The 26915-nt window shown below is 40.6% G+C and overlaps 1 protein-coding gene across 5 annotated transcripts in view; it reads right to left on the minus strand.

Moving 5' to 3' along the window:
• Positions 1–26551, minus strand: part of TGFBR1 (transforming growth factor beta receptor 1) — a 75437-nt gene extending 48886 nt beyond the window's left edge. For all 5 annotated transcript variants that reach the window (XM_060154756.1, XM_060154753.1, XM_060154755.1 and 2 more), the window contains exon 1: positions 26422–26551. In XM_060154756.1, coding sequence (XP_060010739.1) covers positions 26422–26506 — 85 coding nt within the window. In that variant the 5' untranslated portion in view covers positions 26507–26551. The remainder of the gene's footprint in view (positions 1–26421) is intronic.
• Between the last annotated feature and the right edge of the window lie 364 nt (positions 26552–26915).

Genomic DNA, 26915 nt, shown 5'->3' on the forward strand with positions numbered 1-26915 from the left:
GACGTAGAGAATGGACTTGAGGACACAGGGAGTGGGAAGGGTAAGCTGGGACAAAGTGAGAGTGGCATGGACATATATACACTACCAAATGTAAAACAGCTAGCTAATGGGAAGCAGCCGCATAGCACATGGAGATCAGCTTGGTGCTTTGTGACCACCTAGAGGGGTGGGATAGGGAGGGTGGGAGGGAGACCCAAGAGCGAGGGGATATGGGGATATATGTATATGTATAACTGATTCACTTTGTTATACAGCAGAAACTAACACACCATTGTAAATCAATTTTACTCCAATAAAGATGTTAAAAAAATAAAGTAAGGGGCTTCCCTGGTGGCACAGTGGTTGAGAGTCCACCTGCTGATGCAGGGGACACGGGTTCATGCCCCGGTCCGGGAAGGTCCCACATGCCGCAGAGCGGCTGGGCCCGTGAGCCATGGCCACTGGGCCTGCGCGTCCGGAGCCTGTGCTCTGCAACGGGAGAGGCCACAGCAGTGAGAGGCCCTGCGTACCGCAAAAAACAAAACAAAACAAAAACAAACAAACAAAAATAAATAAATAAAGTAAAAAGATAAAATAAAAAACATTTCTTTAAAAGAAATAAAAATATTTGCCAGGGACTTCCCTGGTGGTCCAGTGGTTAAGACTGGGTGCCTGCACTGCAGTGGGGATGCAAGTTCCATCCCTGGTCAGGGAACTAAGATCCCACATGTTGTGCAGCACAGCCAAAAAAAAAAAAAGAAAAAAAATTTTTTGTTTTTGCCAAAGCAGTGTTTCCCAAACAGGAGGTCACAAATATGTTGGGAGAAGAAGGGGAGTCTAAAATTGTGTACAAAGAAATTGTTTTTTTAATTTATTTATTTTATTTATTTAATTTTGGCTGCGTTGGGTCTTCATTGCTGTCAGTTCTCTCTAGTTGTGGTGAGCGGGGGCTACTCTTCATTGCGGTGTGTGGGCTTCTCATTGCAGTGGCTTCTCTTGTTCTGGAGCACGGGCTCTAGAGCGCAGGCTAAGTAGTTGCAGGGCGCGGGCTCGGTAGTTGTGGCACACGGGCTTAGTTGCTCTGCGGCATGTGGGATCTTCCCGGACCAGGGCTTGAACCCATGTCCCTTGCATTGGCAGGCGGATTCTTAACCACTGTGCCACCAGGGAAGCCCCCCAAATTTTTTTTAATATTTTTATTTAAAAGATAATCTAAGATGAATGATAAACATTCTGGATCATGAGTAACTGCTATCTAAACAAGTACTGTCAGTAGGCTTTCACTGCTGCTTCTTCAGCTAGGTTAAGATCTCCTTCAAATGTCCTCATGGCACATTCTACGAGCAAGCGTTTCATAGTAATTGTAATTGAAAGAGTGAAAAGTACAGGGAACTTGAATCATCAAAGCATATGGTGATATAGGCATGGTATATTCATGGTATTTTCAAAAGCCAATACCAAATACACGCTACAAGTATTACATGGGTCCCACCTCTGTAGTACAATCTGCAAAAGTTCATTAGCAGTAAATGTGGTTTTAAGTATGCAATGACATTTTTCCATTCTCACTTCCAGCATTAATTGTGTTATAGAGCCATTTAACAAAGATTTCAATAATGTCATAATGTTAACCTCATCAGCAAGTGAACGTAACCGTTGACATCTCATTAAAATTGGTATTTGAGGAATGTGTGCGGGCAAGTGTTTGGTTAGGTATGAGGTCTGATAAACCTGAACTTACAAAGCCTTGCAGAAATTAATACCACCTTGCACAACATTACATCTGAGAATCAGCACTTGCTGCTTTCAGTATCACTAAAGTTAAAATATAGAAACAGATTTAAAATGAAATCAAACCCAAGGCTATTTTTTTCTACTGTGAAACCTAAATATCATCCGTCACACTGAATAACTGTATTAATTTGAATTTTTTGGCTTTGTATAATTGTCTTTATATTTAATTTGCAGACTTGGTTTATAGTTGTCAATGAGCCAAAAACAAAGATTTTATATCTACTTTCATGTCTATACAACTACTATGAAAAATACATTTGTATTTTTCTTTTAAAAGGGGTCATTACATTATGGCAAGTTTGAGAAAGTCAGTGCTAAAAAAGGGCTTCTCTTAACAAGAGTCTTTCAATAAGAAGAACAGGTCTCTAGATAAATAAAAACATCATATAACACAGTGCTTAACCAGGTACGGGTTTATTTCTTGAGGGAATTTAAAAATTCTATTGCAGTACTCTAAATCAGTCTTAATTAAATATAAAGTTGCTGTTAAATGTGTATGATATAGTAATGTAGTTTAGGGAAAAAATAAAACAGAAATTTAAAAATTCCTATGAATTCATGAGCTTTAATTCCCATTATTTAAAAATCCAAAATTATTTCATTAATAGATCTGATCCCTAGCTACCTCCCTTTTATTAAACTAGGTTATTGTTTTGTTTTGTTTTTTTAATTTTTAAATCCATGTACAGGGCAAAATTTCTATCTAAAAAAAAAAGTATACAAGATGTCTTATTCCCACCCCAGAGCCCAAGTTTCCCCTCCTCCACAGCACCCTTTTAACACCAGCCCATCAACTGGGCTCTTTCATTTCATTCTGCAGTTTTTCATTGAGCATCTCTATATGCCAGGTGCTATGTAGGCTGTGGGGTGTAAGGTATCTGGAGTTAAGGAGTTCACTAGGGTGAATGAGTAAGGCATTAAACAGATCATTCAAATCCAGAGTCCTGAGCAGGCTGATCAAAGTGCTTCAAATATGCTGAGGTATAAGAAAGATCAAGAAAAGCTTTGCAGGATATTCAAGTCAGAACTGGAGAATATGTAAATTTGCCAGATAGATGAAGGTAGGGAAGTTGTTTTGACAGGGTTTTCTTCCTCAGCGGCAAGATTTCATCCTCGTGACTAGTATCTCAAGTGTTAATAAGATCATCAAACTTAAATAACTATTCAATATGCTAACCACAATGGTTTTTCATCAGCAAAATGAATATAATACCTTCCTGACCTATTTCATCATCTCATTGAGATTATCAAATGAGATACATTAACATATTCTGAAACTAATATAAATTATGTGAACATACAGAATTATCACGTACAATACATAGCATTGTTCCAAACATGATTTTTATCTGTAGGCCACCAAAGAAACACCTATTCCCAAATGTAGTGCCTAAATTCCACTGTGGAATCCTGGACTGACAGAACCACACAAAACCTTGAAAGTTATCTAGTTCTAATGCAGTTCTACCATTTTATTAATGAAGAAACCAAAACTTAGGAGTACAAAATGACTTATAACAATATTCTACCCAGCCTAAGGTGGATGTGAGTAAATTATCATCATGAACCTGAATAAGTATATGTGGTTCTTTTCTATACTGGTATCCATATGTGAAGTAACTCAAAACTTTTCAATAGTACAGCTTCCTTTGACTTTTCTGCTTGATTGCAAAGGTAAGAACTAAACTCCCTGTTTAGTGCCTTTCTCCTACCTTAGCCACCTTTTGCTTCTGTGCCCCAATCTCGACTAGTAGCCACAGCTTCCTCAATTCTAAGATGCACATTTTCCCACACTTTAACATTTTGGAAATCTGCACTCGTGTCACAATCAAGGTCAAACAAAACACAAAACTCTAGCCTCTAGACAGAAAGGTAAGACATGATGTACTTGTTACAACCTATGCATGTGCGAACTTGCCTATGCATGGAAGGTATTACTCAGTTAATTATCACTTTAACTATTTGCACTGGTAGCTCTCCTGCAACTAAAATTTAACTTAAGCTTGATTCCTATTAAAATGTATTCACAAAGATTTCTCTGTGATTCAGCACTGCAATGAAAAGTTACTGTGTTCACAGAAAACTGTCAGTCCCAGGCCAAGAATACAATTATTAGCAGTAGAAATTTCCAAATACTGCAGAATAGATCATAGAATTATTGAGTTTGAAGATGTTGGTGTGACGTGAAGGACTGTCAGAAACCAAACATCTAGCTGTCAAGGGAAGTGGGAAGAGTAAAAAGAGCAGAACCCCTGGGGTTATCATTTTCACTATACTCTAGTATCAGAGGGATAAATTCCAAGTTGAGATTCTGGCTCTTGGTCCCACCTATAAAGGAAATTTCCATGATTCCTTCATTTCAGTGTATCCAGCAGTCACATATCAAGGCATTATTACTTCTACCTAATAATACCAGGGCTACCAAGGGTTGATTCACGAGCCCTTATATCTGACAGTGGAGAGGTAGACAGCCTGTGAATACTATATGGAACAGGCATTTCTATGAGCCTTGTTGATGAAATAAAAATTAGTACCAGAAACTTTGTCTTCCCAGGCCTAGAGTGTCTATACAACTTACCCTTCTTTTTAGGCATACCCTTAAATACTCTCTCCTTTTTCAACCCTTGTTATTTGGTCTCTCTATCCTTCCATCACCCATCTTCTCCCAACAAGAACTAGACTGAAACATCTCATTGAAATTCACTCGTGATGCCCTTTTGATTGAATTCATCCTTTTCTAAATATTTTAGGACATGAGACACACTAACAACCTTCTGTCTCAGTCACATGACACTGCGCCCACCAGCACACTCAGCCCTTTGCTGCAGCTCACATCTGTCTCTAAACTCCCCGTTCCTTGCACTTGTGCTCCAAACTCCTTTTCTAACTGCCTTCCAGGGCGTACTTTGTCTTACCTGTTAGTGCAGAGTCAACACATTCAAAACCAAATACAGCACTATTCCTCCAAGAGTAGTACCTGTGATAAAAAAGGCCCCTGGAAGGATTCAGAGGTTTTTTCTTGCTAAGACATAAGACAGATCAGCAGCTAAAAAGGAACAGGAGGATGAAGACTGCTCTCACCAGACACTGGATTCCAATCTTTTCACCACTCTGACTTTGCTGGTAACGACACTTCTTTCCCTTACCCTGTCTATTACAGCACAGTTATTCTTTACAGCACAGTCAGTATTTCCAAATATAACAAATACACACCAACAGACAGGTAAAGGAACTAACACGCACAATGCCTTTCATTCAGTCCGCTTAGCTAGCTTAAAAGCAGAAGATCACGCCATTGCTGGCAAAGGCAAAGGCAAAAGTTCAAAGTTAAATCCTTTCCAGTACTAATGTCAATTTACCATCTAGTCTACTGGTCTACTCAAGCTTCTCTGAGTAAACCACCTTTCTCTCTTCTCTCCACTCCCATCTCAAGGAGGCCTATCCTCTCCTCTTCTCCCTCTTCCAAGTCTAGGGAACCACATAGGTTCTCTTCCTCTTTTTAAAATATGCTGCATATCTCTATAAACAAGGCCAAAACCCTGCTGCTAAGGGCTTTGTTCCTCAAAGGATTCAGTGGTTCTTCTTAACTCCACACCCTCTGGGTTGCTCTGCAGCAGTAATGTCAACGCAAGCTTATCAACATAACAGCACCATACATTGTGAAAGTAAGTTCTCCTTTAGTCTGGATAACATTTCACTCCAAAATGTTGGGCTTCAAAACAAAAACCTGACTTATCCAAACATTTCTTCAGATAAATTCCATTTACTTCTGTCACCTTTAAAGCACTTAAGAAGAATAATTTATATAATTCAACAAATGAATGAGGGCACTTTGAAATTCTCAATCACTTGATTTTCACAATACCTCCATTTTCTAGTCTCCAAAGCTCCACAGAATTAGCTGATATAATGTTAACTGTTATCAGAGAAAAGCACACTACGAAAAGGCTGCCTAAATGGCAAGATGAGATTTAATAGGGGCAATTACTACAAAGGCCTTCACTTAGGTTCAAAATAAACTGCACAAGTGCAGGATAATTGCTTAGTAGATTTGGGGAATCTGTTTAAGAACAGATTTAAAAAGAGTCAACAACATTTACTGTTAACTGTAGCCATGGTGATGGGGGAGACAGAGGGAGAACTGGGCACAAAATCCCACAAATGTCCAATATAACAACTAATCAGTAAGTGTTACTTGAATATCAATCTGCCATGTAAATGAGTCAGAGAATCAAAGAATTAATTCAGCAAAGTTTGATCTGAAAGATACCATCGCTGTGAAGACAATCTCATTTTATAGATGTAGCAACTGAGTCAATTTATCTTACTGCAATACTAAATCAAATCATGAGGTCAGGATGTGGTAAATTTTGTTTCATAAAGAATCATTTCCTAACTACAGCTCCTCCCTACAATGGAATTGGCTGCTCAGAAGGTTATGACTTCCCTGTCATTAGAGATATTTAAGCAGAGGCTTAATGACCAACAGCCAGAGTTCGTGAAGTAGGGATCTTCTGTAATAAATGAAAAGTTAGTCCAAAACTCAACAATCCTTTAAATAGTAAGATTCTATTATTTTACAAGTTACATCAAATGTTAAATATCCATGTTTTCATTTTTTGACCTAGTTCAACTTAACATCTTCAAGGTGCAATAACTACAGCAGTGCACCTCATTTTATAATCGTTTATTCTTTTTCCTCCATTAAATTATGAACTGCTTCAGGTCAGGAACTAGTTTAATGCTTTAAGCATCTCTGCATCCCTAGATCCTGGCACACAGGAGAGATCTAGTATGTGTTTCTTAAAAAAACATCCAAGGAATATCTCTTTAGTATGTGGCTGGTTGCTACTAGCAGGGTCCTCAATAAAATGGCCAAGCAAGCAAATTTTCTCTTTTATCCCTTACTACCTTCATTTTTGAAATCCTTTCCCCAATTCTCAGTGCTCTCCTTTCAACTGTCCAAAATTCCCATGTAGGTACCTCTCAAGCCCATTTGATGTAAAATATCCTATTGCCCAGAATAACTTCTCTCATCATATAAATGGAGGACAACCCAACACTTTCAAAATTACAAATGAACATACCCTCTGACCCAGAAGGAAAATAGCTTATAGATAAATTTGTACATGTGTAAAGTGGCTTACATTTACTTACATAATAGGTTATTAATTTCCTAATCAGTTATACTAGACTGTAATCTTTCCTATGCATCTATCAATAGAACTGGTAAAATAATGGTACCACTATGAAATGGAAGATCATATAGCCACAAACACACACAAAAATACGATGTTTTCTATGTACTACATTGTAGACTTACCTGAAGACATATTAAGTGAAAATCCACATAGTGCACAACACTGTATTTGTTTTTTAATATAAATTTTATTTTTTTAATTGGAGTATAATTTTTTACAATGTTGTGTTAGTTTCTGCTGTACAGTGAAGTGAATCAGCTATATGTATACATTAATTCCCTCCCTCTTGGATCTCCCTCCCACACAACCCCATCCCACCCATCTAGGTCATCACAGAGATAGTAACATTTGTGCTAGAAAAAGGAAGGAAGGAAGAAGGAATGGAGGGAGGGAGGAAAATGCATACATATACTGGCTTGCAAATATTACAAAATATCTCCCTGGAAGGATATAAAAGAAACAGGTAACACTGACTTCCAAGGAAGGGAACTGGGTACCCAGAAGATAGGAGTGGAAGGAGACTTTTCACTATAAATCCATTTACACATTTTGAATTTTGAAAAATGTGACTGTATTATATCTCTTCAAAGTTATAAAAAATGTTTAATATGCCCCTCTGTGCTCCATCCCTCTTCCCTATCTTGTCTTCAAAACTCCAACTCAGGATATTTAACCCTAAGGATTGTCAATTTCAAACTGTTCTTTCTGGAAAATAATTTGCAAAGATATAGTAAGAGCCTTTAAAAAGTCTATATCGGGCTTCCCTGGTGGTGCAGTGGTTGAGAGTCCACCTGCCGATGCAGGGGACATGGGTTCGTGCCCCGGTTCGGGAGGATCCCATGTGCCGCGGAGCGGCTGGGCCCATGAGCCATGTCCGCTAAGCCTGTGTGTCCGGAGCCTGTGCTCTGCAATGGGAGAGGCCACAACAGTGAGAGGCCCGCGTGCCGCACACACACAAAAAAAGTCTATATCTTTTAATTCATTAATTCTACTTCCTAAAATTTAGTCTAAGGAAACAATAGATGATAGCAAAGATATAAGCACACAGATGTTTGTTACAGCATTTTATGGTTGAAAACAACCTATATGAGTGACAACAGGGCAATGACAGAATAAATTATGATACAATTGTAAGTTATACACTATATAGCCATTAAAGCTGACACTTCATAGAAGTATGTTTAAGGACAAAGGAATGATCTTACTATTAAAGCTGTATACAAAGTGATTATAATTCCATTCCTATCAGGTGATCTTCTTGTTTTTGTTCCACTGCAATGAGTTGAGGGGGTATGTTAATATACAGAGCAGATGTGTGCACTCTGCCTCACCCTAGCCCATGAAAAAAATGGACAAACTAGTATTTATGATGGGGAGTGCTAAAAAATAAATAAATAAATTTCTTATTTTCCCCAATCTAAACACACTTTTATACAGTTTCTCACTGGATTCTATGTTGACTAGTGGGTATTACAAGAGAAGAGTAATTCATTTCATTTTTTCATGAAATTCAGAGACCAAACAAACAAACAAGTTGGAATCCTATCTCTGCCAATCAGCCTCTAAGTAATTCAGAGGAAGTTGCTTAACTTTTAGAGCCTGTTTCCTAAATGCATAACAATAGCAATCTCAGAAGGTTTGAGGGTTAAATGAGATAACAGAAGATTTAGTAACAGTGCCTAGCACATAATAAAATGCTCAAAAATTCATTTATGCACTCATTCAACAAGTATTTTTAATACCTACAATGTGCCAGTTCCTGTTCTAGATGCTGGACAGAGAACCAACACAAACCTTTATACAGCTCTAGGAGGCAACACTGACACAATATAATATAAACATGCACACATACAGCACTAAGCGAGCATTCATAGTAGCTGTTTCTCTCTCCATTCACAAATATCCATACAGAGCTTTTCAGCAATGTGACTGCTTGAACAGGGTTATTAACCCAAGAACTTCACTCTTGTAGCATGTGAGAGATACCTACAGGGAAGTACGTTTTCAGTTCCAACCCAAATTAACAAAGTGTTGGGACACATCCAGTATACACATTTATATGTAATACCCCCAAATGATAAAGAATCATAATTCATTAAACCATAAAATGTTCACGCTGGAAGGCAACTGATAATTACCTGATCCTAACCCTTTATTTTATAGATGAGTAAACAGGAGTGCCCTAAAAGTTATACCAATGTAATCTAGATTTATTCTAAAAGCACAAAAAGAAAAAAAGGATTATTAGATAATCTAGGGTGATCTCTCCCAAGTAGAACAAGACAAAGGATTCAACCCTTTCCCTCTGGAAAGCAAGAGTGGCTGTAGGAGACATTGTGAGTTGGTTGCATACATACCAAGATATGGTGATGAACCTAAATGAAAGTAGCATATCATTCTGGAATAGGGGAACGACGTATGAAACAGAACTGTGGTAAGAGAATGAAGTGGGAACCACCCACCAGCTGCCTTTGAATTAAGGGCAGAGGAGAGTTTCACCTCGGCCAGCAAAAGGCAAAAGACCTACTAGAGCCATAGTTGAAGATATGAGGCGAAGGCCTGTGTAGTTAGTAATTTTAGAAGCAGAGAATAAGGCCTGAACACCTTTTACCAGAAAAGAACACTGTGTTGTCATCTGTGAAGGAAGAAAGAACACACCTCTAGGAAGACAGATGATTAGGATGAGACTCCTACTCTCAAGGAGCTCACAATGTAATGTGGAGAACAAACATGCAACTGATAAAGGGCAATATGGACAAAGTGCAGAGGCAGTACAGAAATGGGAGACTTATCTCAAAGATGACATCTCAACTGAGGCTTATGGAAGGCTAAAAAAGGAAAGGAGGTCATTCAAGGGCGGTGATATACGAAGATATTGTATGTAGACTCAGGAATAAGAGAGTTATTTAGGCAGTTTAGGAAAATGTGAATAGATCACATAAACAAAAATACGGATAAAATTCAACACCTATTCAAGATAAAGCAAAGTCACTATACAAAGAAGTTATTGCCTTTTCTTAAACCAGCAACAAATAGAAAGCACAAATTATAAAATATTATCATTCACAAAAGCATCCCCCAAAATCAAATGTCTAGGAATAAATCTAACAAAAAACAACATGTAAGACCTTTACAGCGAAAGCTTCAAAACAATACTTGATAGACATTATGAAAAATATAAAATAAAATGTATTTATCTATAAATGGAGAAACATGCCAGCCTCCTCACTAGATGGTTCAATACTGTAAAAATGTCAATATTCTGCAAAGTGATCTGTACATTCAACAAAATCAAATCAAAATCCTACAGGTTGGGCTTCCCTGGTGGCGCAGTGGTTGGGAGTCCGCCTGCCGATGCAGGGGACACGGGTTCGTGCCCCGATCTGGGAAGATCCCACATGCCGCGGAGCGCCTGGGCCCGTGAGCCATGGCCGCTGAGCCTGCGCGTCCGGAGCCTGTGCTCCGCAACGGGAGAGGCCACAGCAGTGAGAGGCCCGCGTACCGCAAAAAAAAAAAAAAAAAAAAATCCTACAGGTTGGGGTGTGTGTGTGTGTGTGTGTGTGTGTGTGTGTGTGTGTGTGAACTGACAAGGTGATTCTAAAATTTATGTGGAAAAACATCCCAAGAACAGCCAAAGCAATCTTCAAAAACAATGCTTTTGGAAAACCTAACTACTAGATATCAAGACCCATTATAACATTATAATACTAAGACAGTGTGGTATTGGCACAACGGCAAATAGACCAATGAAATAGAATAGAGATTCCAGAAACAGACTCACATATACAACTACTTGATTTATAGTACACGTGACAACACAGTGTACTAGGAAAAGGAAGGCGTTACCAACAAATAGTACTGGGTCAACTGGGCATACATATTTTTAAAATGAAAAAAATAAAATAAAATCTCGTACCATAATCAAAAATCAACTCCAAATGGACTGTGCATCTCAAAGTGAAAGGTAAAACAAGAAGCCTTTTAGATGAAAACACAGAAAAACATTGTCAAGACATTGAATCTGGAAATATTAATCAAATGGCATTCAAAAAGCACTAACCTTAAAGAGAAAAAAACTGAAATTGGACATTAAAATACATTACAGTTCAACAAAAAGACACCATTCTCCTTTGCCATTTTTCTATCCATGTCTTTCTGTTTTTAGATTTACCAAATATTTGTCTATTTTAATAATGTGTTTACAAAGAACTGATTTGGGGTTCTATGTATCATATCTGTTTTTTTTAATTTGTTTCTAAATCCTTATTTTCTTTGTATTTACTTGGTCTATGGCTTGATTTTGAATATTCTTACTTTCAGATTTTCCTTTGGGTACTCCTTCAGCAAAACTCCCACTAGGTTTGATATGCTCTTGTTCATTTCTAAATGGCTTGTAATTTACAATTGTAATTTCTTCTTTAACCTGAGGATTATTTAGAAGAATAATCTTACATTTCCAAGTAGATACATTTTTTATTTTGGTTTTTTTTTTTTGGTTGTTAATTTTTAATCTGACCTTTCTTTATAGACTTCCAAATCATCAATTTCCTGGAAAATTGCAGAATTATTTTGCAAAAATATTATTCATGATTATGAAATTGGAATACATTATTTATTATTATGTTATTCAAGCACTGCTTTCTTAATCTACAAACAGTGAAATTATCAATGTCTTCTTGTATTTTTAACAATTCTGGCCTTACATATTTTGACAATATTTTATTAGTTGCATAAAGATTCATGACATGTCTTAAGAGATGGTACCTCTTATCAAAATAAAATATAATACATCTCTTTCTTCCCTTTAATGCTATTGTAGTTTGAATTTTATTTTGTCAGGTACTAATCTTATCATACCTACTTTTTTTTGGGTCAGATTTGCCTTTTTCTATTCCACTCTTTCAACCTTTGATGTCACTTTAAGTGTCTCTTGAAAAACTTTGTTAGACTGCAGGCCTCTGTGTCTGTATTAATCCTATCTAAGAGTCTGTCTTTTCAACAGGGGAATTCAATCCTTCATATTTACTAAGCACTCATGGATTTATAACTGCCATATATTTACCATTAATTTTTTTAACTTAGATTTATTTTGATCAAAGTTGTATATGTATAGAGTTTAAGGTGTCAAATAGTTCTACAAGACTGTTACCAAAAAAAAAAAAAAAAAGGTAACAACTCCTGAACAATCAACCCTTCCTATTTCCCGCTCCACAGAAGCAATCACATTTTCTACTCTTAATTGAGTCTCTTGGTATTTAGCTTTATGTCATTCCCACCCCTTTGCAAAACAAAGGAAAAAATAACAGAATTTAGCCAAAAGGAAGATGATAGATACTGTTAGAAATCTGAGACTTGGTGAACCACAACTTACACAGGCTATAACCTTCTTGCCTTCCCTAGTCTGAAATGGTCATCTCCCTTGTCAAATAAAAAGTCAAAGAAAGCAGTTCAATTCTAGTTACAGTCTCCTAGAGAAACCTGAACTAAACCAAGCAAGGGCAGAAAAGCCCACTCAAAATGAGACGCTTTTATAATAGTTATATTGTTACAATATTTCTAACCTTTGAATCCATGGCCTCCCTTGGGGCATGAGGATGCAAGCAGCTAGGGTTGTCTGAACTCCTTTGAGGAACACTACCCTTTTAAGACTAAACTATGTGTATATAAAAACTGGAGCTTGGGGATGTACTGTAATCAACCTAAAAGTTTTCAGACCTCAAAATCTAGACGTCCCAAGACTTAGCATTAGGAATTCAGCTTTCCAATTACTAGTACCATTTTGGTTACTGAAGAAGGCCTCTAGCAGGGGCTTGGTTAGAGTCTGCTAAGGCTTGATGTTACTTATCCTTTGGAGAATAGAAGATACAGCACAGAATTATGTTGTACAGAATTATGCAGCATGTGTATATGGCGGCACAGTTATGACGTCTATACATAAGTTAATAGTTATTAGGCCCTAGCTATGGTTTATAATGGTTCATAGGTGATTATACTCATTTGCTTCATGAGACTTGTTTTCCCTGTTCCAGGATCTCTAAGCTAAATTAGATGCAAGGACCCAATTGCTTAGAGCAACTATTTCCTTAGGGCATACCATCTGTTTGCAATGCACAGCTAATTCTGAGTCTGCTGACCCTTGAAGAGTATCCCCTAAGGTTTCTGCCTGAGTCCTAAAACCCAATTTATTGAAACTCCCTGCTTCGCCTTCTCCCATCACAAGGCAAGGGTAGGCTGGATCTGACAAAACTTAGGTGATATATAAGAAAGGGCGGAAAGGCCCCAGCTAAAAGAATATTTATGTGGCCACATTTTTGTTTTTGTTTTGTTTTTAAAGGATAAGGTGGAAGAAACAATTGTGATCTTGGGGAGAAAGATTATATAAGAATAGAAATACTCAAGATTATAAAGGCATTAAAAATAAGAAGGAAAAGAACAAAAGTAAAATTTACCACGGAAAGGGAGAAAGCAAAACAATAGAAAGAAAAAAAATAGAGCCTTTGTTCATAGGAAAGTCACCTATAGTGCTAATTGTGTTAATTGGCTTGTTTGTTGGTGAGTAGGGAATTTCAAATTTGCAATGCACAACTATCACTTGTAATTTAAAAAAAGGATAGAGAAAAGAAAGAAAAGGACAGAAAAACTTGAAACAGACCTGTGGTTCTCAATCCCTGGAGACTGTCAAGGAAAGGGCCTAGAATGTGCATGCCAGAGGGCCCTGGACCCCCAGTTGTTTTATTTCCTTTGGCTGTAGCAAGTACCGCTGGTTGGTCTGTGTTCAAAGAAATCAGTAATAGAAACATATCTGGGGTGAGGAGATGGTATAGATTTTTTTTAGTCCCCCCCCAACATTATATTATGAACATTTTCAAACATTCAGAAAAATTGACAGAAATGTGAACACCTCTATAACCACCATTTAAATTCCATAACTGCTACTATTTTGCTATACTGATTTTATCATTATGTATCCATCTATGCATCCATCTGTTAGGGTCTGATTTGATAGTATTTAAAGAAATCTTCCACAAAGTTAGGCGATTTTAAAAACATCATTCTCCCTAATGGAGGCTTGAGTCAGAAAAGGGATGCTAAATAAAATTGTGAGGAGGGAGTGGATTCCTGTTCAGTCATTAGCTGAATTATTATCCTGAAATTATCCTGCTTATCCTGAAATACCACGTAATGTCTGAGCTCCAGTTTCCTAACTTATAACGTTAGACAAAATGATAATCACGGTCTCATGGTCCTTTCTAGTCTAAAAATACTATGATTCTATAAAAAACAATTTTCTTAATAACAATCATTTACTTCATGTTTTCTATGTGCCAGGAAGTATGCTCCAAATTTAGGAGCATAAACTCAGTTAATCTTCACAGGTTCCTTAAAATTTCTGAGATACCACACTCATGAAAACTGTCACCTGTTTTAGCAGCATGTGGCCAGCCTGACCTATTTCCAGTTGCGCTTCCTCTCCACATGCTCAGTGCTCTTTACTAGCATCAACTATACACTTCTCTGGTGGAACCAGCTGGAACTAGCAATCAGAAATTAGCTTTCCTCATTGAGAAACAAGAGCAAACTCTATCCCTGGTCTGTAATTTTTTCCCCAAATGTGAAATGAGATAAAATAGCTAAAACTACTTTAACTTGTTTATTTTGGTAAAATAATTACATATAATTATTGTTGAAGGAAATCTATAATACACAATCTTGGTGTTTTATTCAAATCAGTTGTACACTGAATAACAAAATTTAAATGTCAGTTTTTCAATTGGAGAAAGTACTCAAATCAATAGCCATGTGCTAAACAAAGAGACTCAATTAGAGCACATTATAGTTTGGTTTGGGAATGAATACATCAAGAAAAAAAAAAGCCCCATACACACATTGTGTGTGTGTGTGTGTGTGTGTGTGTGTGTGTGTGTGTGTGAGAGAGAGAGAGAGAGAGAGAGAGAGAGAGAGAGAGAGAAGAGAGAGGAGAGAGGGGGGGGAGAGAGAGAGAGAGGGAGAGGGAGAGAGACAGGAGAGAGAGAGGGTAAGGGTTTGTGTGTTTGTATAAATGAAAAGCCACCGTTACTGCTTTTATCTCTATATTCCTCTTCAGGTTTATCTACTCTATGTTCAGTGCTCTGATATATGTATATTAGTCCTTATTTCTAGTAAAAAAAAAATTTGTCTTTGCTTTTCTGCATGGGAGCTATTTGTTATTTCCATACATATTTAAAGATCTTATATTGTAGAAATGTAACAGGATGCCTGTACAAGGTGTCCTAGAACTATAAATATACACTATTATGCAATCAGTGAGGTTCACACCTCGGAAATCTAGATGGAATGGTTATCCTGAAGCAAGTGAACAAAAATAAGGAGGTTCAGCCTGTTGATTAGAACAAGGAAACACTGGAACACGCCTAAAGTAACTCTGCAACTGCAGAATACGCAAGGCAAGTGAATTCATTCAAGTCATGGAGAGTGATAAACCCAAATTCTTCACTTTTTTCCCAATGCCCCTTATACAAAGATTTCTATAATAGATTATGCTCAAGAGCAGAGAGAAACTTGTTTTCCCCAGTGAAATAAGCATGTCTCTAACCAAAGAATGTCCTTTATGGTAACATACGTGGGTATTTTTCATATGAATATTGGGTTACTATACAACCAACATATGCTCTCTAGGTAAGTGCAGTCTCTCCTAAAGGAAGTCATCATTCCCATAATTCATCACCCAGAAAGGAGGCAGTTCTTCAAACAGGAAACCCAAGCAAAGACACACTCTGGACCTTGCTGAGTTGGGCCTGTGGGAAAAGAGGTAGATGTCTGGCTCAGTTCACTTGGTGGCAGTATTCAGACTCTGTCTGCCAAATGGAGACAGGCCAAAAGATAAGGACCTGAAGACAGAGTCTTTGTAAACCAGAATGAATAGTTTTATGTTGCTTTCTATCCATAGCTTTTAGGATAGCTTGATTTAAACATTCCAGCCTTATACCAGCTGTTTCACTGGCATTAAGGTAAAACTAGTGTGTCCTTAGAGTACAGAATAAAAATGGTAGCAGCAGCACTAAACTGAATCCTCAAACATATTAAAGAGGAAGGCTGAGAACAAGAATCAGGGCTGCCAGGTCCTGGAACTCTTTTAACACTTGGAAATTCTCCCTGCATTGCAGTCTTCGTGTTTGGGGGCTCCATTTTATTAAGGAAGGTGGCAGCCTCCTCATGTGTTCTCAACAACAGGCAATGAGATCTATGCAAACTCTCAGGGTTCCCTTATTGCCCTCAATCCTGGAAAACTCAAAGTTAATTATTGTGCTCAACTACTAAAGCTTTCCTCAGGTAAAAGTTATAGCTAATTTTTCTCTTTCTTTTCCTCTTTTACTTATTGGTTCTTATCCTTCTGATCACTAGTTTTGGTCTTACTGCATATATTTTTATTTCAAGCGTCCTAAATTCTTTTATAGAAAATGGCCAGAGGACAAGCCAAGCCTGAATAAATTTTTCCCATACCATAAGATAAAGTTATAAAACAGTGCTCATCTTGAAGCCGTGAATGCTAGGGAAGTTGAGAGCCTGTATGCTGGCTAAAAGCAATGAGCAAGGAAGCCTGGACTACACCTGTAAGTACAGAATTCTGGGATAGAAGAAGAGCTTGGAGATAATCAATTCCATCCTCTCACCTAATGCAAGAAATGTGTTCTACAACTTCTTGGACAGAAGGTTATCTCTGCCTCCCACCTCTGCCTGAATATTTCCAGTGACAGGGAACATAACACCTTATAATGTTCCACTTCATGACAGCTCCCATTGATACAAAGTCCTTTCTTACATTGAGTGAAATCTGCCTCTCAGTCTACCAATTAATCATAGTTCTTCATTACACAGACATGTATTTCCTCTTCCAAAAGGCATTTCTTCACTTATTTAAATGTATGTCTCATTTATTGAATATTTATCAGTATCAGGCTATGTGCTAGGTACTCTATAAACACTACTATTGATACATATTATTTTCACAATCATCATTTAAGTTAGGTGTTATCCTCCTGCGAAAAGTGAGTCCCAGAGAGACACACCGATTAGAATCTAATGCCAGACAAAGAGACACACTGATTAGAATCTAATGCCAGACAAATATGTGGGGGCTCTTATACCTGTTCCCATAAAGATTTTATTACATTTCTGGCAACCAAGTCACATGATTTAAATGCCTTCAAAATTGGAAGGAAAACAAATAAGTTAGATCAATCCAAAGAGAAAAATAAAGATGGTCTAGAGATATGTACAAGTGCACCAGTGTTTGGTTCACAGAGAAAAACAGTAGCATGAAAAGCGTTTAACAATATTGCCATCAGGAAGCTCCAAGAGACAGTAAGGTAATACCTATTAACGTCACAACCGTGACGTGAAGCCAGTGGAGTAAATGCAGGCCTCAAACAAGAAACTCCCTCTCTTGTACCTCAGCCAGGAACCAGAGCAGATTCCCAGGAAGTCAGTCATATTACTGCAGAGAAAGCAGCATAGCCTAAAGGCCAATTTCAGTAGAACCAGAAGTTCACAAATGATTCTGAATATATACTTCTTTGGCTTGGGGGTGGGGGTGGGGGTGGGTAACAAAACATGGACCTGCAACAGGGAGTGAAGAATCTAACAGTGAACTGAGCAAGGCTCCACATCTAAGCCAGGAATTCAGGATCAAAATAAATACTCCACTTAAGGTGGTTTGCGGGGCATGAGAATCCAAAAGAATGGGGTGGAAGGAAATGCTGATAATCATTTCTCTGCCTAAGGTCCTCTCCCATTCCAACCATGTTCCAGTCTTATATTGTTGCTGCCTACTGAACCATTTCACTTGCCTATCCTACTTTCACCTCAAACTCAACATGCTCAAATCAGAATTCACTACCCTTCTATCTTTCTCTCACCAAATTCCTTACTAGTTAAAGGCATTATATAGGTATAAAAATCCTGGAGTCATTCTTTTTTTACTTCATAGAGTCCTTCTTAACTTTTGTACTCCACCTTTTTACAGTTAAGAGCCACTGACTGCCATTGAACAAATATTTACTGAGTGCCTACGATGCACCAGGCACTTTCTTTGCACTCTAGATACACTGATTAACAAAACAAAGATATACACTTTCATGAAGCTTATATCCTAGTAGTTAGAGAGAAACAATAAACATAGTAAATAAGTAAATATGATAAGTAAATACTGTATTTCAGAAGGTAGTGTTAAAAAAAAGAAAAAGCAGGGCTTCCCTGGTGGCGCAGTGGTTGAGAGTCAGCCTGCTGATGCAGGGGACACGGGTTCGTGCCCCGGTCTGGGAAGATCCCACGTGCCGCAGAGCGGCTGGGCCCGTGAGCAATGGCTGCTGAGCCTGTGCGTCCGGAGCCTGTGCTCTGCAATGGGAGAGGCCCGCGTACCGCAAAAAAAAAAAAAAGAAAGAAAAAGCAAAGCAAGGTAATGACAATTACAAAAGGGTGGTCAGGGTAAGTCTCTTTGAGAAAAAGGTGACATGTGAGCAAAGACATAGAAGAGGTGAGGGAGGAAGCCAAGAGCCTGCAGGCAAGGCAACAGCCATGCAAAGGCATGACTACCAGCTGCTCCTACTTCTTTAAAATGTCACAGAGCCACCCATTCACTCCATTCCCAAGGCCATCATACCTACTCCAAAACCTCCTAGGTAGCCACCCTACTCCATTTCCATTAAACATTCTTTTTCCTGATTTTCAAGGTTCATAATTCTCTGAGCCCACCCTTTAAATCATGAACTTCCATTCCTCCCCTTAAAATTTTTAAACTTAGCATGCTCCTTCTTCACTCACATCATCCTCCCCTACCTAGGAGTACTTTCCCTCTGCCCCTTATCCTCTCTAAACCCTACCTATTCTGCAAGGCACAAGATCAAGTCCTATCACCTTTAGAGAGCAATCCCTGTGGTTGCTATTACTGAATCTGTATTCATATTTCCCCAGCATCATACTCCTTGAAAGCAAGTGTGCGTCTTTTTCTATACCTCCCACTGAGTTGACCATTACTAAATATTTGCTAAGATTAAATGAGCTATTTCTTCTACAAGCCAAAGCTCTGCCATCTTAAAAACATATTTATTTAGCTTTGATAAACTATTGAGACAGAATGATTAAAGAATGATTATATTATACAAAAAAATGCAAAGGGATAGAATAAGCCAAAATGTTAACGATGGACAATGATAGCTTTTTTCTCTTCTCTGATTCAAATTTTCAGATCTGTGCCTATGTTAATTTGAGAAGCAAAGAGTTTGCTATGAATATAAATAAATCAACACAAATAGTGAGGGATCAACCATCATTAGAATCATTGGAGAGATTCGAATTACCTAAAAATATAACGTCAAAGAAAGACTGCAAGCATCTGAGTAAGCTGCAAAGATGCAAACTGTAATCAAGACAAGCTGAAGCATATTCGCATGGTGAAGGAAAGAAGGAAGGAAAGAAGGGAGGGAGGGAGGAAGGAAGGAAGAAAACCTTCCTGACAAAATGAGCATTATAAGATATTTACTGGGCTTCCCTGGTGGCGCAGTGGTTGAAAGTCCGCCTGCCGATGCAGGGGACACGGGTTCGTGCCCCGGTCTGGGAAGATTCCACATGCCACGGAGCGGCTGGGCCCGTGAGCCATGGCCGCTGAGCCTGTGCATCTGGAGCCTGTGCTCCGCAACGGGAGAGGCCACAACAGTGAGAGGCCCGCGAACCGCAAAAAAAAAAAAGATATTTACTGTGTATGAAAGCAGCATGATGTAGAGGAAAGAGTACACACTCTGCAAAGGTTAAACACAGGCTCCATCATTCATTAACATCATGACCTCAGTTTCCTGGTCTGTAGAATGGAAACACAGAAGCTCTTCTATTTACATACTTTCAAAGGAACAAACTAAGTTCCAATCTGAGCAAAATCCTGACAACTCTGCCTACCCAGGCTGATGGAGTTAATGGTAATGCACAATGGTAATGCACAATCATTTGAGTCTCAGTGGTTGGACTACTGTTAGTCACTATCTGTTCCATCTGAAGCAGTGTCTTCCTTTTACAAATGTATTTATGATTAAAATATGAACGACAGGGCTTCCCTGGCGGCGCAGTGGTTGAGAGTCCGCCTGCCAATGCAGGGGACACGCGTTCGTGCCCCGGTCTGGGAAGATCCCACATGCCGCAGAGCAGCTAGGCCCGTGAGCCATGGCCGCTGGGCCTGCGCATCCGGAGCCTGTGCTCGGCAACAGGAGAGGCCACAACAGTGAGAGGCCCACGTACCACAAAAAAATTAATTAATTAATTAATTAATTTTTTTTTTAAAAAAGAGAGTCTTTTGGAAATTAACTGGTACGAAAGTAAGAAGCTTTTGTACTATTACACAACTATCATCCAAGGCTGGTTATGAGAATTAAATGAGACAAGGCAGGTAGAATTCCTAGCACATTCTTAAAATATATTCCTTACAGATTGATAAAATGATGCAAGGACCACTGAACCTTCACAGAAATGTCAAAGCAACCTGTGTGTACATCCTGCAAGTCATAATATTTTTGTTATAAATCATTCTGTATAATGTATATTGCTCTCAGATTGCCAAAATGAAAGAGCAGCTTTACAAAAGGCCAGATGTGATCTATAAAATTTGACCCATAAAACCAATCAGACTTACTCTACCTAGTGTTTGAGAAAGTGTCTAAGGCAAAAAGCCTACAAGTCAATCAATCGTTAAGTTCACATGTAAAAAGGGTAACCATAAGAAACTTACTTGCAGTTTTGGACTAAAACTGTAGAGCTAAACCTGGATCTAATTCAGCGTAGCAGCAAATCTTAATGTTTATGGAAACTGCTTAGATTTGATATTGAGAAAATTACATTAAATAATGCATTAAATATTATCCTAAGTATTGCAGTTAGGCTGGGTCAAGACAGACTATAAATTTTGAGAAGATTCCAAAAGTTTTTTTCAGCCAGTTCTATGTAACAAGACATGAAAATTCCTGAGAAACATGCCAGCATCTGCTGTCAATTCCAGAACCAGGAGGCAAAGATGTGACCCAATCACATGGTATCAAACCAGCGTCCATCTTTTCAGAAAAAGTTGCATTATGCAAGCCATGACCAAGAAAGAACAGCAAAAGGCATGAGGTTTTTTGACATGTGCAGGCGATTCTGTGGTTTGAAAAGACATGTTCTCATATCAAAAGGGCCATCCATAGGATACTGGCATTTTCAAAACCCACTTCATTAGACATGAACATATCTGATCCAATACAACTGTACTAAAGAACAGCATTGAGTTCAGGCAACTGTTTCAATTAGGCCTAGGAGAAGCTGTCAACAAAAGTCTTCACAGGAGCATCCTTCCCCACAGGAACAAGATTTATCTCCTTCTTCATTATTTTGAACATGTCCATTCCCCATTTAATTTCTTTTTTTAAATTAATTTATTTATTTTTGGCTGTGTTGGGTCTTCGTTGCTGTGCCAGGGCTTTCTCTAGTTGCTGTGAGCAGGGTCTACTCTTTGTTGCGGTGCAAGGGCTTCTCATTGAGGTGGCTTCTCTTATTGAGGAGCATGGGCTTCAGTAGTTGTGGCTCACGGGCTCTAGAGCACAGGCTCAGTAGTTGCTCCACGGCATGTGGGATCCTCCCGGACCAGGGCTCGAACCCGTGTCCCCTGCATTGGCAGGTGGATTCTTAACCCCTGTGCCACCAGGGAAGTTCCTCCCCATTTAATGTCAACAACAAAGTAGATCATCTAAAATTCTAAACCTAACCATGTGCTACAAGGCCTTTCAATTACATCCCACTTCAATTAAACCAAAATTTCCAAACTACTATAAGCCTACTTTTCTCGATCAATAAGCACTACACGGGCTTCCCTGCGTGGTTGAGAGTCTACCTGCCGATGCAGGGGACGTGGGTTCATGCCCCAGTCTGGGAGGATCCCACATGCCGCAGAGCGGCTGGGCCCGTGAGCCATGGCTGCTGAGCCTGTGCGTCCAGAGCCTGTGCTCCGCAACAGGAGAGGCCATAACAGTGAGAGGCCCGTGTAACGCAAAAAAAAAAAAAAAAAAAAAAAAGCACTACACCAGGCCCTTTTTTCAGCAGTATAAAAAAGGTACTGACCTTCTATTGAGGACTTTATAACCTATAATTATTTCCCCTCCCTCCCACTTTCAGAACTCACTTTTCTTAAGCTCTGTGAAATTCAAGGTAACTTCACTTAGGTAAGTCACTCCATTAACTCTGTTCCTCCCCCCTCCAAATCCTTCACATTTTAAACTGCCATATAGGACACAAGATCTAGAATCAGAAAAATCAAAGTTCCTGTCCTGGTTCTGCCCAACCCTGAGAAATTCACCTAATCTCTAGAGTTATGCTTTTCCATCTGTAAACTCAGTGATTTATGACTATCAACATTTGAATGCCTAGCCCTGGTGGGCATCCCATTATATTACTCTCCCTTACTCATCCCACTTAGATTACCTTTCTGTTTCCAGTCACATATTAGAGAATTTTTAGAATATGGGAAAAAATAACAGTGGTTAATATATCCAAACCCCACATTTCAGAATAAGGAAATTAACTCTATAAAGAGTAACTTGCCAGCCAGACAATAGAAGCTTTTGCTTCCTGCCCTAGGGGAGCTGGGGGACACAGCTTACAAAGAGAGAGCTTAACACTCATCAAATCCCCCTCTCTGCCCAACTGAATTCTAGCCACCCTTCAAAGTCAGTTTAAGTCCTAAAGTGTCCAGGAAGCCTCCCCCAGTCACTTCAGTCTAGAATACTCACTTCCCTCTTTGAATACTGATGCCTCTCTGCAGGGGTGATATTAAAAGTATTAACAACTAGCACCCCAGTGGTACCAACCAATCAGAAAGAATGTCTAACCAATCAAAACACACGTGGCCCAGTGGGAATTGCTGGTTGAACATCAGCCCTCCTATTAATAACAATACAAAATAGCAACCTCAAATGCCAATACAATTTTCTCATTTGATCTTCACAATCTCATAAACTAGACAAAGTAGGTATCATCCCCATTTTCTGCATATCTAGAAGTTGGGGCTAATAACCAAATCTAATAACCAACTGCTTCTTTTACCACATCACATGACTTTTCCTGATTGTACACAGAATTCTCAATTAATATTGTATAAACTGTACTTACATATAACAGTATAAACACTAAAGGAATACTCAAGTCAAACAGAATTAATTTAAACAACAAGCATTTAAGTGGAACAGAATATAAAACATAGTGCTAGGTTCTGAGACCATAAAAGAAATAAAAGGCATGATCCTTGCCCTCTGGGTACTTATAACACGTTAGAGAGTATTTTTAAGTAACAGTGCAACATGGTAGAAACAGACAACACAAAGTGTAAGTTCTATACAGTTCAGGGAAATAAAGAGTTCACAAACTAAAGCAGTATAGGAAGTCAGGACTGAGAACTTCTCTCCTCACACTCCCAAAAGGGGCAAAATTAAATATGTAGTGAAAAGGCTGAAAAGTGGAGTGGGTGGAAAAATAGAAAACGCTGGAATCGAGGGTTTGCAGTAGTGGGATGTGAGATCTCTGGTTGGATACACAGAGATGGCCCTAATCATAAGCCTCAAGTACTGCTCTAAGCACTGAATACAAATGGGAAATCTCGTAAACCCTCTGTGGGGATGGCTAAGGAAGATTAGCTTGGCAGCAGCCTATAAAAAAGCCTAGGTGAGAGAAACTCTGGAAAGCAAATGGATTTGAGGGGTAACAGGCAGGACTAAACTGATGGCTGCATATGAAGAAAGGACAAAACATTCAAGAGGCATTAATGTAAATAAGAGTTGGGTTTTAGGCATGTTTTGAAAGAAAAGGTTATGAAATGGCAGAAAGGAAGCATTCTCACACAGGATATATATGTAGACATAGTGGTACTAAACTGTGTACCACGGACAAGGAACCAATTTCCCTAGAGAAATCTATGTTGGAGAGAGCAGAAGCTGGGCAGAGAAATACAAAACTGATGCCGAGACAATAAGGAACAACTGCAAACTCTTAAAAAGGAAGTCAAATTATAAATTTTAAAAAGCATTTGCGCTTCTTCAGAATATATGAAAGGATGAATGGAAACATCAACATAATCAAGGAGAACAGGCAGACCAATTGAGGTAGTCTAGGCTTAAGCATAGTAATAGCTCCTGGATCGGCTTTGTATTGTAGGCATGCCAGGGTAGTCTGTAAGCTCCTCCAGGGCATAGGCTGAGCAATACTCTGTACATCTATTAAGTCCAATACTGATGCTTGAATACACGAACACTTTGTGTGCTAAGCTAGGTGGAAAAGAGTGAACTACGCTACTTGAGTTAATAGTGGTGTGGAAATGTTACTTATGCTTGATGCATAACTATATTGATTCTCCCACCTGTCCACACATTTATCTTGTCCCCCTTCTCAGGCCAATGTCAAAACTCCATTGTTTCCTCTAATGTAGGCCCAGTGTGTAGGGACTCCAAGAATGTACTAGGAGTGGTTAGGGTTTGGCACTTCCACTGCAGGGGGCACGGGTTCGATCCCTGGTTGGGGAATTTAGATACCACTGTGTGGCAGGGCCAGAAAAAAGGAATGTACTAGGAGTCAGAAAGAAGCCAACCTGTTTTTCTAATTGTGAGGACAAAAATCTAAAAGTGAATAATAAAGATCACTATTATAGGACTAAAAAAGAAAAATGGGCTATGCCAGACAGTGAGGTGTATATATTAAGGTGTATAGGTTTTGGAAACACTGACCCCTCAGTGTACTAACTCCAGCTCTTAATAATTGAGTACTTAGCCTCTCCACACCTCAGTTTTCTCATCTATAAAATGGGGCAGGGCTTCCCTGGTGGCGCAGTGGTTGAGAATCTGCCTGCCAATGCAGCGGACACGGGTTCGAGCCCTGGTCTGGGAAGATCCCACATGCCGCGGAGCAACTAGGCCCGTGAGCCACAACTACTGAGCCTGCGCGTCTGGAGCTTGTGCTCCACAACAAGAGAGGCCGCGACAGTGAGAGGCCCGCGCACCGCGATGAAGAGTGGCCCCCGCTCGCCGCAACTAGAGAAAGCCCTCGCACAGAATCGAAGACCCAACACAGACATAAATAAATAAATAAATAAATAAAATGGGGCAAATGCCACATAGCCCTAAGGGTTTAGTTGTGAGGATTAGATAATGTACTTTGGTGTACTTTATGCATCTGCATCATAGTAAGCTCTTAAAAAACAGTAGCTATTAATACTAATTGGCACCCTAAGTCTTGAATTTTTTGTTTTAAAAACATTTGGTGTTCAATTACAGACACAGAAACGTACTTTCACTTTATCTTAGTTGCTTACACTAAGGCTCTATATTTCAGTTTCTAGTACTATAACTTGGATGCTAACAAAGTTTTTCACTTCTCCTTCCGCGAGGTAGGTGACGACCATACCCCATCCTAATTTAATATTTTGGAAAACGCAGGAAACACTCCCTCGAAAACCAGCTACACAGACGACTGATTCAAACTACTGTCACTCAAGAAATGGAACATCTCTAGCGATGTTCCTTCGAGGAAATAAAAGCGTTTGATCAATTCAGAGTCATTTCCATTCAAACATTCCAAACCCCCGCAGAGTGAGCAAACGTTCAAGTTTCTACTACGAAAACAATCTGTAGCCTCTGGTTACTGGATTCACTTCAACACTTCCCCAGAAGCACGAAAGAAGAAGCACTCCGCACATGTTAGTGCCTCCTTGTCCTCACACAAAGCTTCACAGTAGCTCCCCTTCCAAAGCCACCCCTGTCTGGAGAAGCGGCCCCTCTCGGCGGGGTCAGGCCGGCGCCAAAGGCCAGGGCGGCCCTGCTGACCCGGGGGTCTCTGCCACACATCCCCCCCTCCCACTGCTAGGGGAGGCCCTGGAGGCTCAGAGCTCACACCCCGCCCTGGAAGCCTCCTCGGACCCCAATCCCTCCCGGGACCCCGGAGCCTGGAGCACCTACTCGTTCGGGGTGCGGTGCCCGGGACAACGCCACACAGCGCCCCGAGGGGAATGGGGAGCAGTCCCAGCTCTGCCGGTCCCGGCCAGCCTCACACCCTCCGGCCGTCGGCCCGCGCCCACTCGCTCCCCAGAGGGCAGCCCCCGACCCCGGACGGCTTCGCCCGACGCCACTTCCTCCGGAGAGCCGGCAGCCGGGGCGGCCGCGGGCTGCCGGGCAAGCCCACCCGCGCTCGGACCCAGGCCCTAGCCCCGCCTCCGCTCCCCATCCGCGGCTAGCGTGGCGGCGGCCCGAGCAGGAAAGCCCGGCCCCGGCCCAGGCGCCGCCACCTGCGCCCCCGGCCCCGCGCCATGTTTGAGAAAGAGAAGGAGCGAGCCAGAGGCCGGGCCCGGTCCGCGCGCCCCGAAGCCGCCCGCCAGTCCCGCCGCGCCGCCGCTCACCCGTCACCTCCGGGACCAGCGTTGCCGCCGCCGCCAGCACGAGGAGGAGCAGCCGGGGACGCGGAGCAGCGGCCGCCGCCTCCATGGTCCCGCCGCCACCGCCTGTGGCCCGGCCCGGCCCGGCAGCCGCCTCGCCTCAGCAAACCTCGCCTCGCCCCACCTCCCCCGCCGCCGCGGCGGCCTCGCTTCGGCCCTTTGTAACTGCTCCGGGGCTGCGCATCCATTGGCTGCCGGGCTCCCGCCGGCCCCGCCTCCCCGCCGTCTGCGAACAGCCGAGCGGGACCCAACCCAGAGCCCCGCCTACGGGCCCTCTGGGCAGCCAATCCAGAGCCGCGGGCGCCGGGCCGCTGGCCACGCCCTCAGACTCCCCGCTGGGGGGACCCGCCAGACCCCTGCAGCTGTGGAAGCCGCTGGGAGTTCGGAGAAGGCCCGGTGGGAGCAGGGTCTAGCCGGCCCCGGTACTGCCTTGCCTCCAGCCACCGAGGGCACTGGGT

Source organism: Lagenorhynchus albirostris, chromosome 7 (assembly GCF_949774975.1).
Source record: "Lagenorhynchus albirostris chromosome 7, mLagAlb1.1, whole genome shotgun sequence".
In the NCBI taxonomy this organism is placed as follows: Eukaryota; Metazoa; Chordata; class Mammalia; order Artiodactyla; family Delphinidae; genus Lagenorhynchus; species Lagenorhynchus albirostris.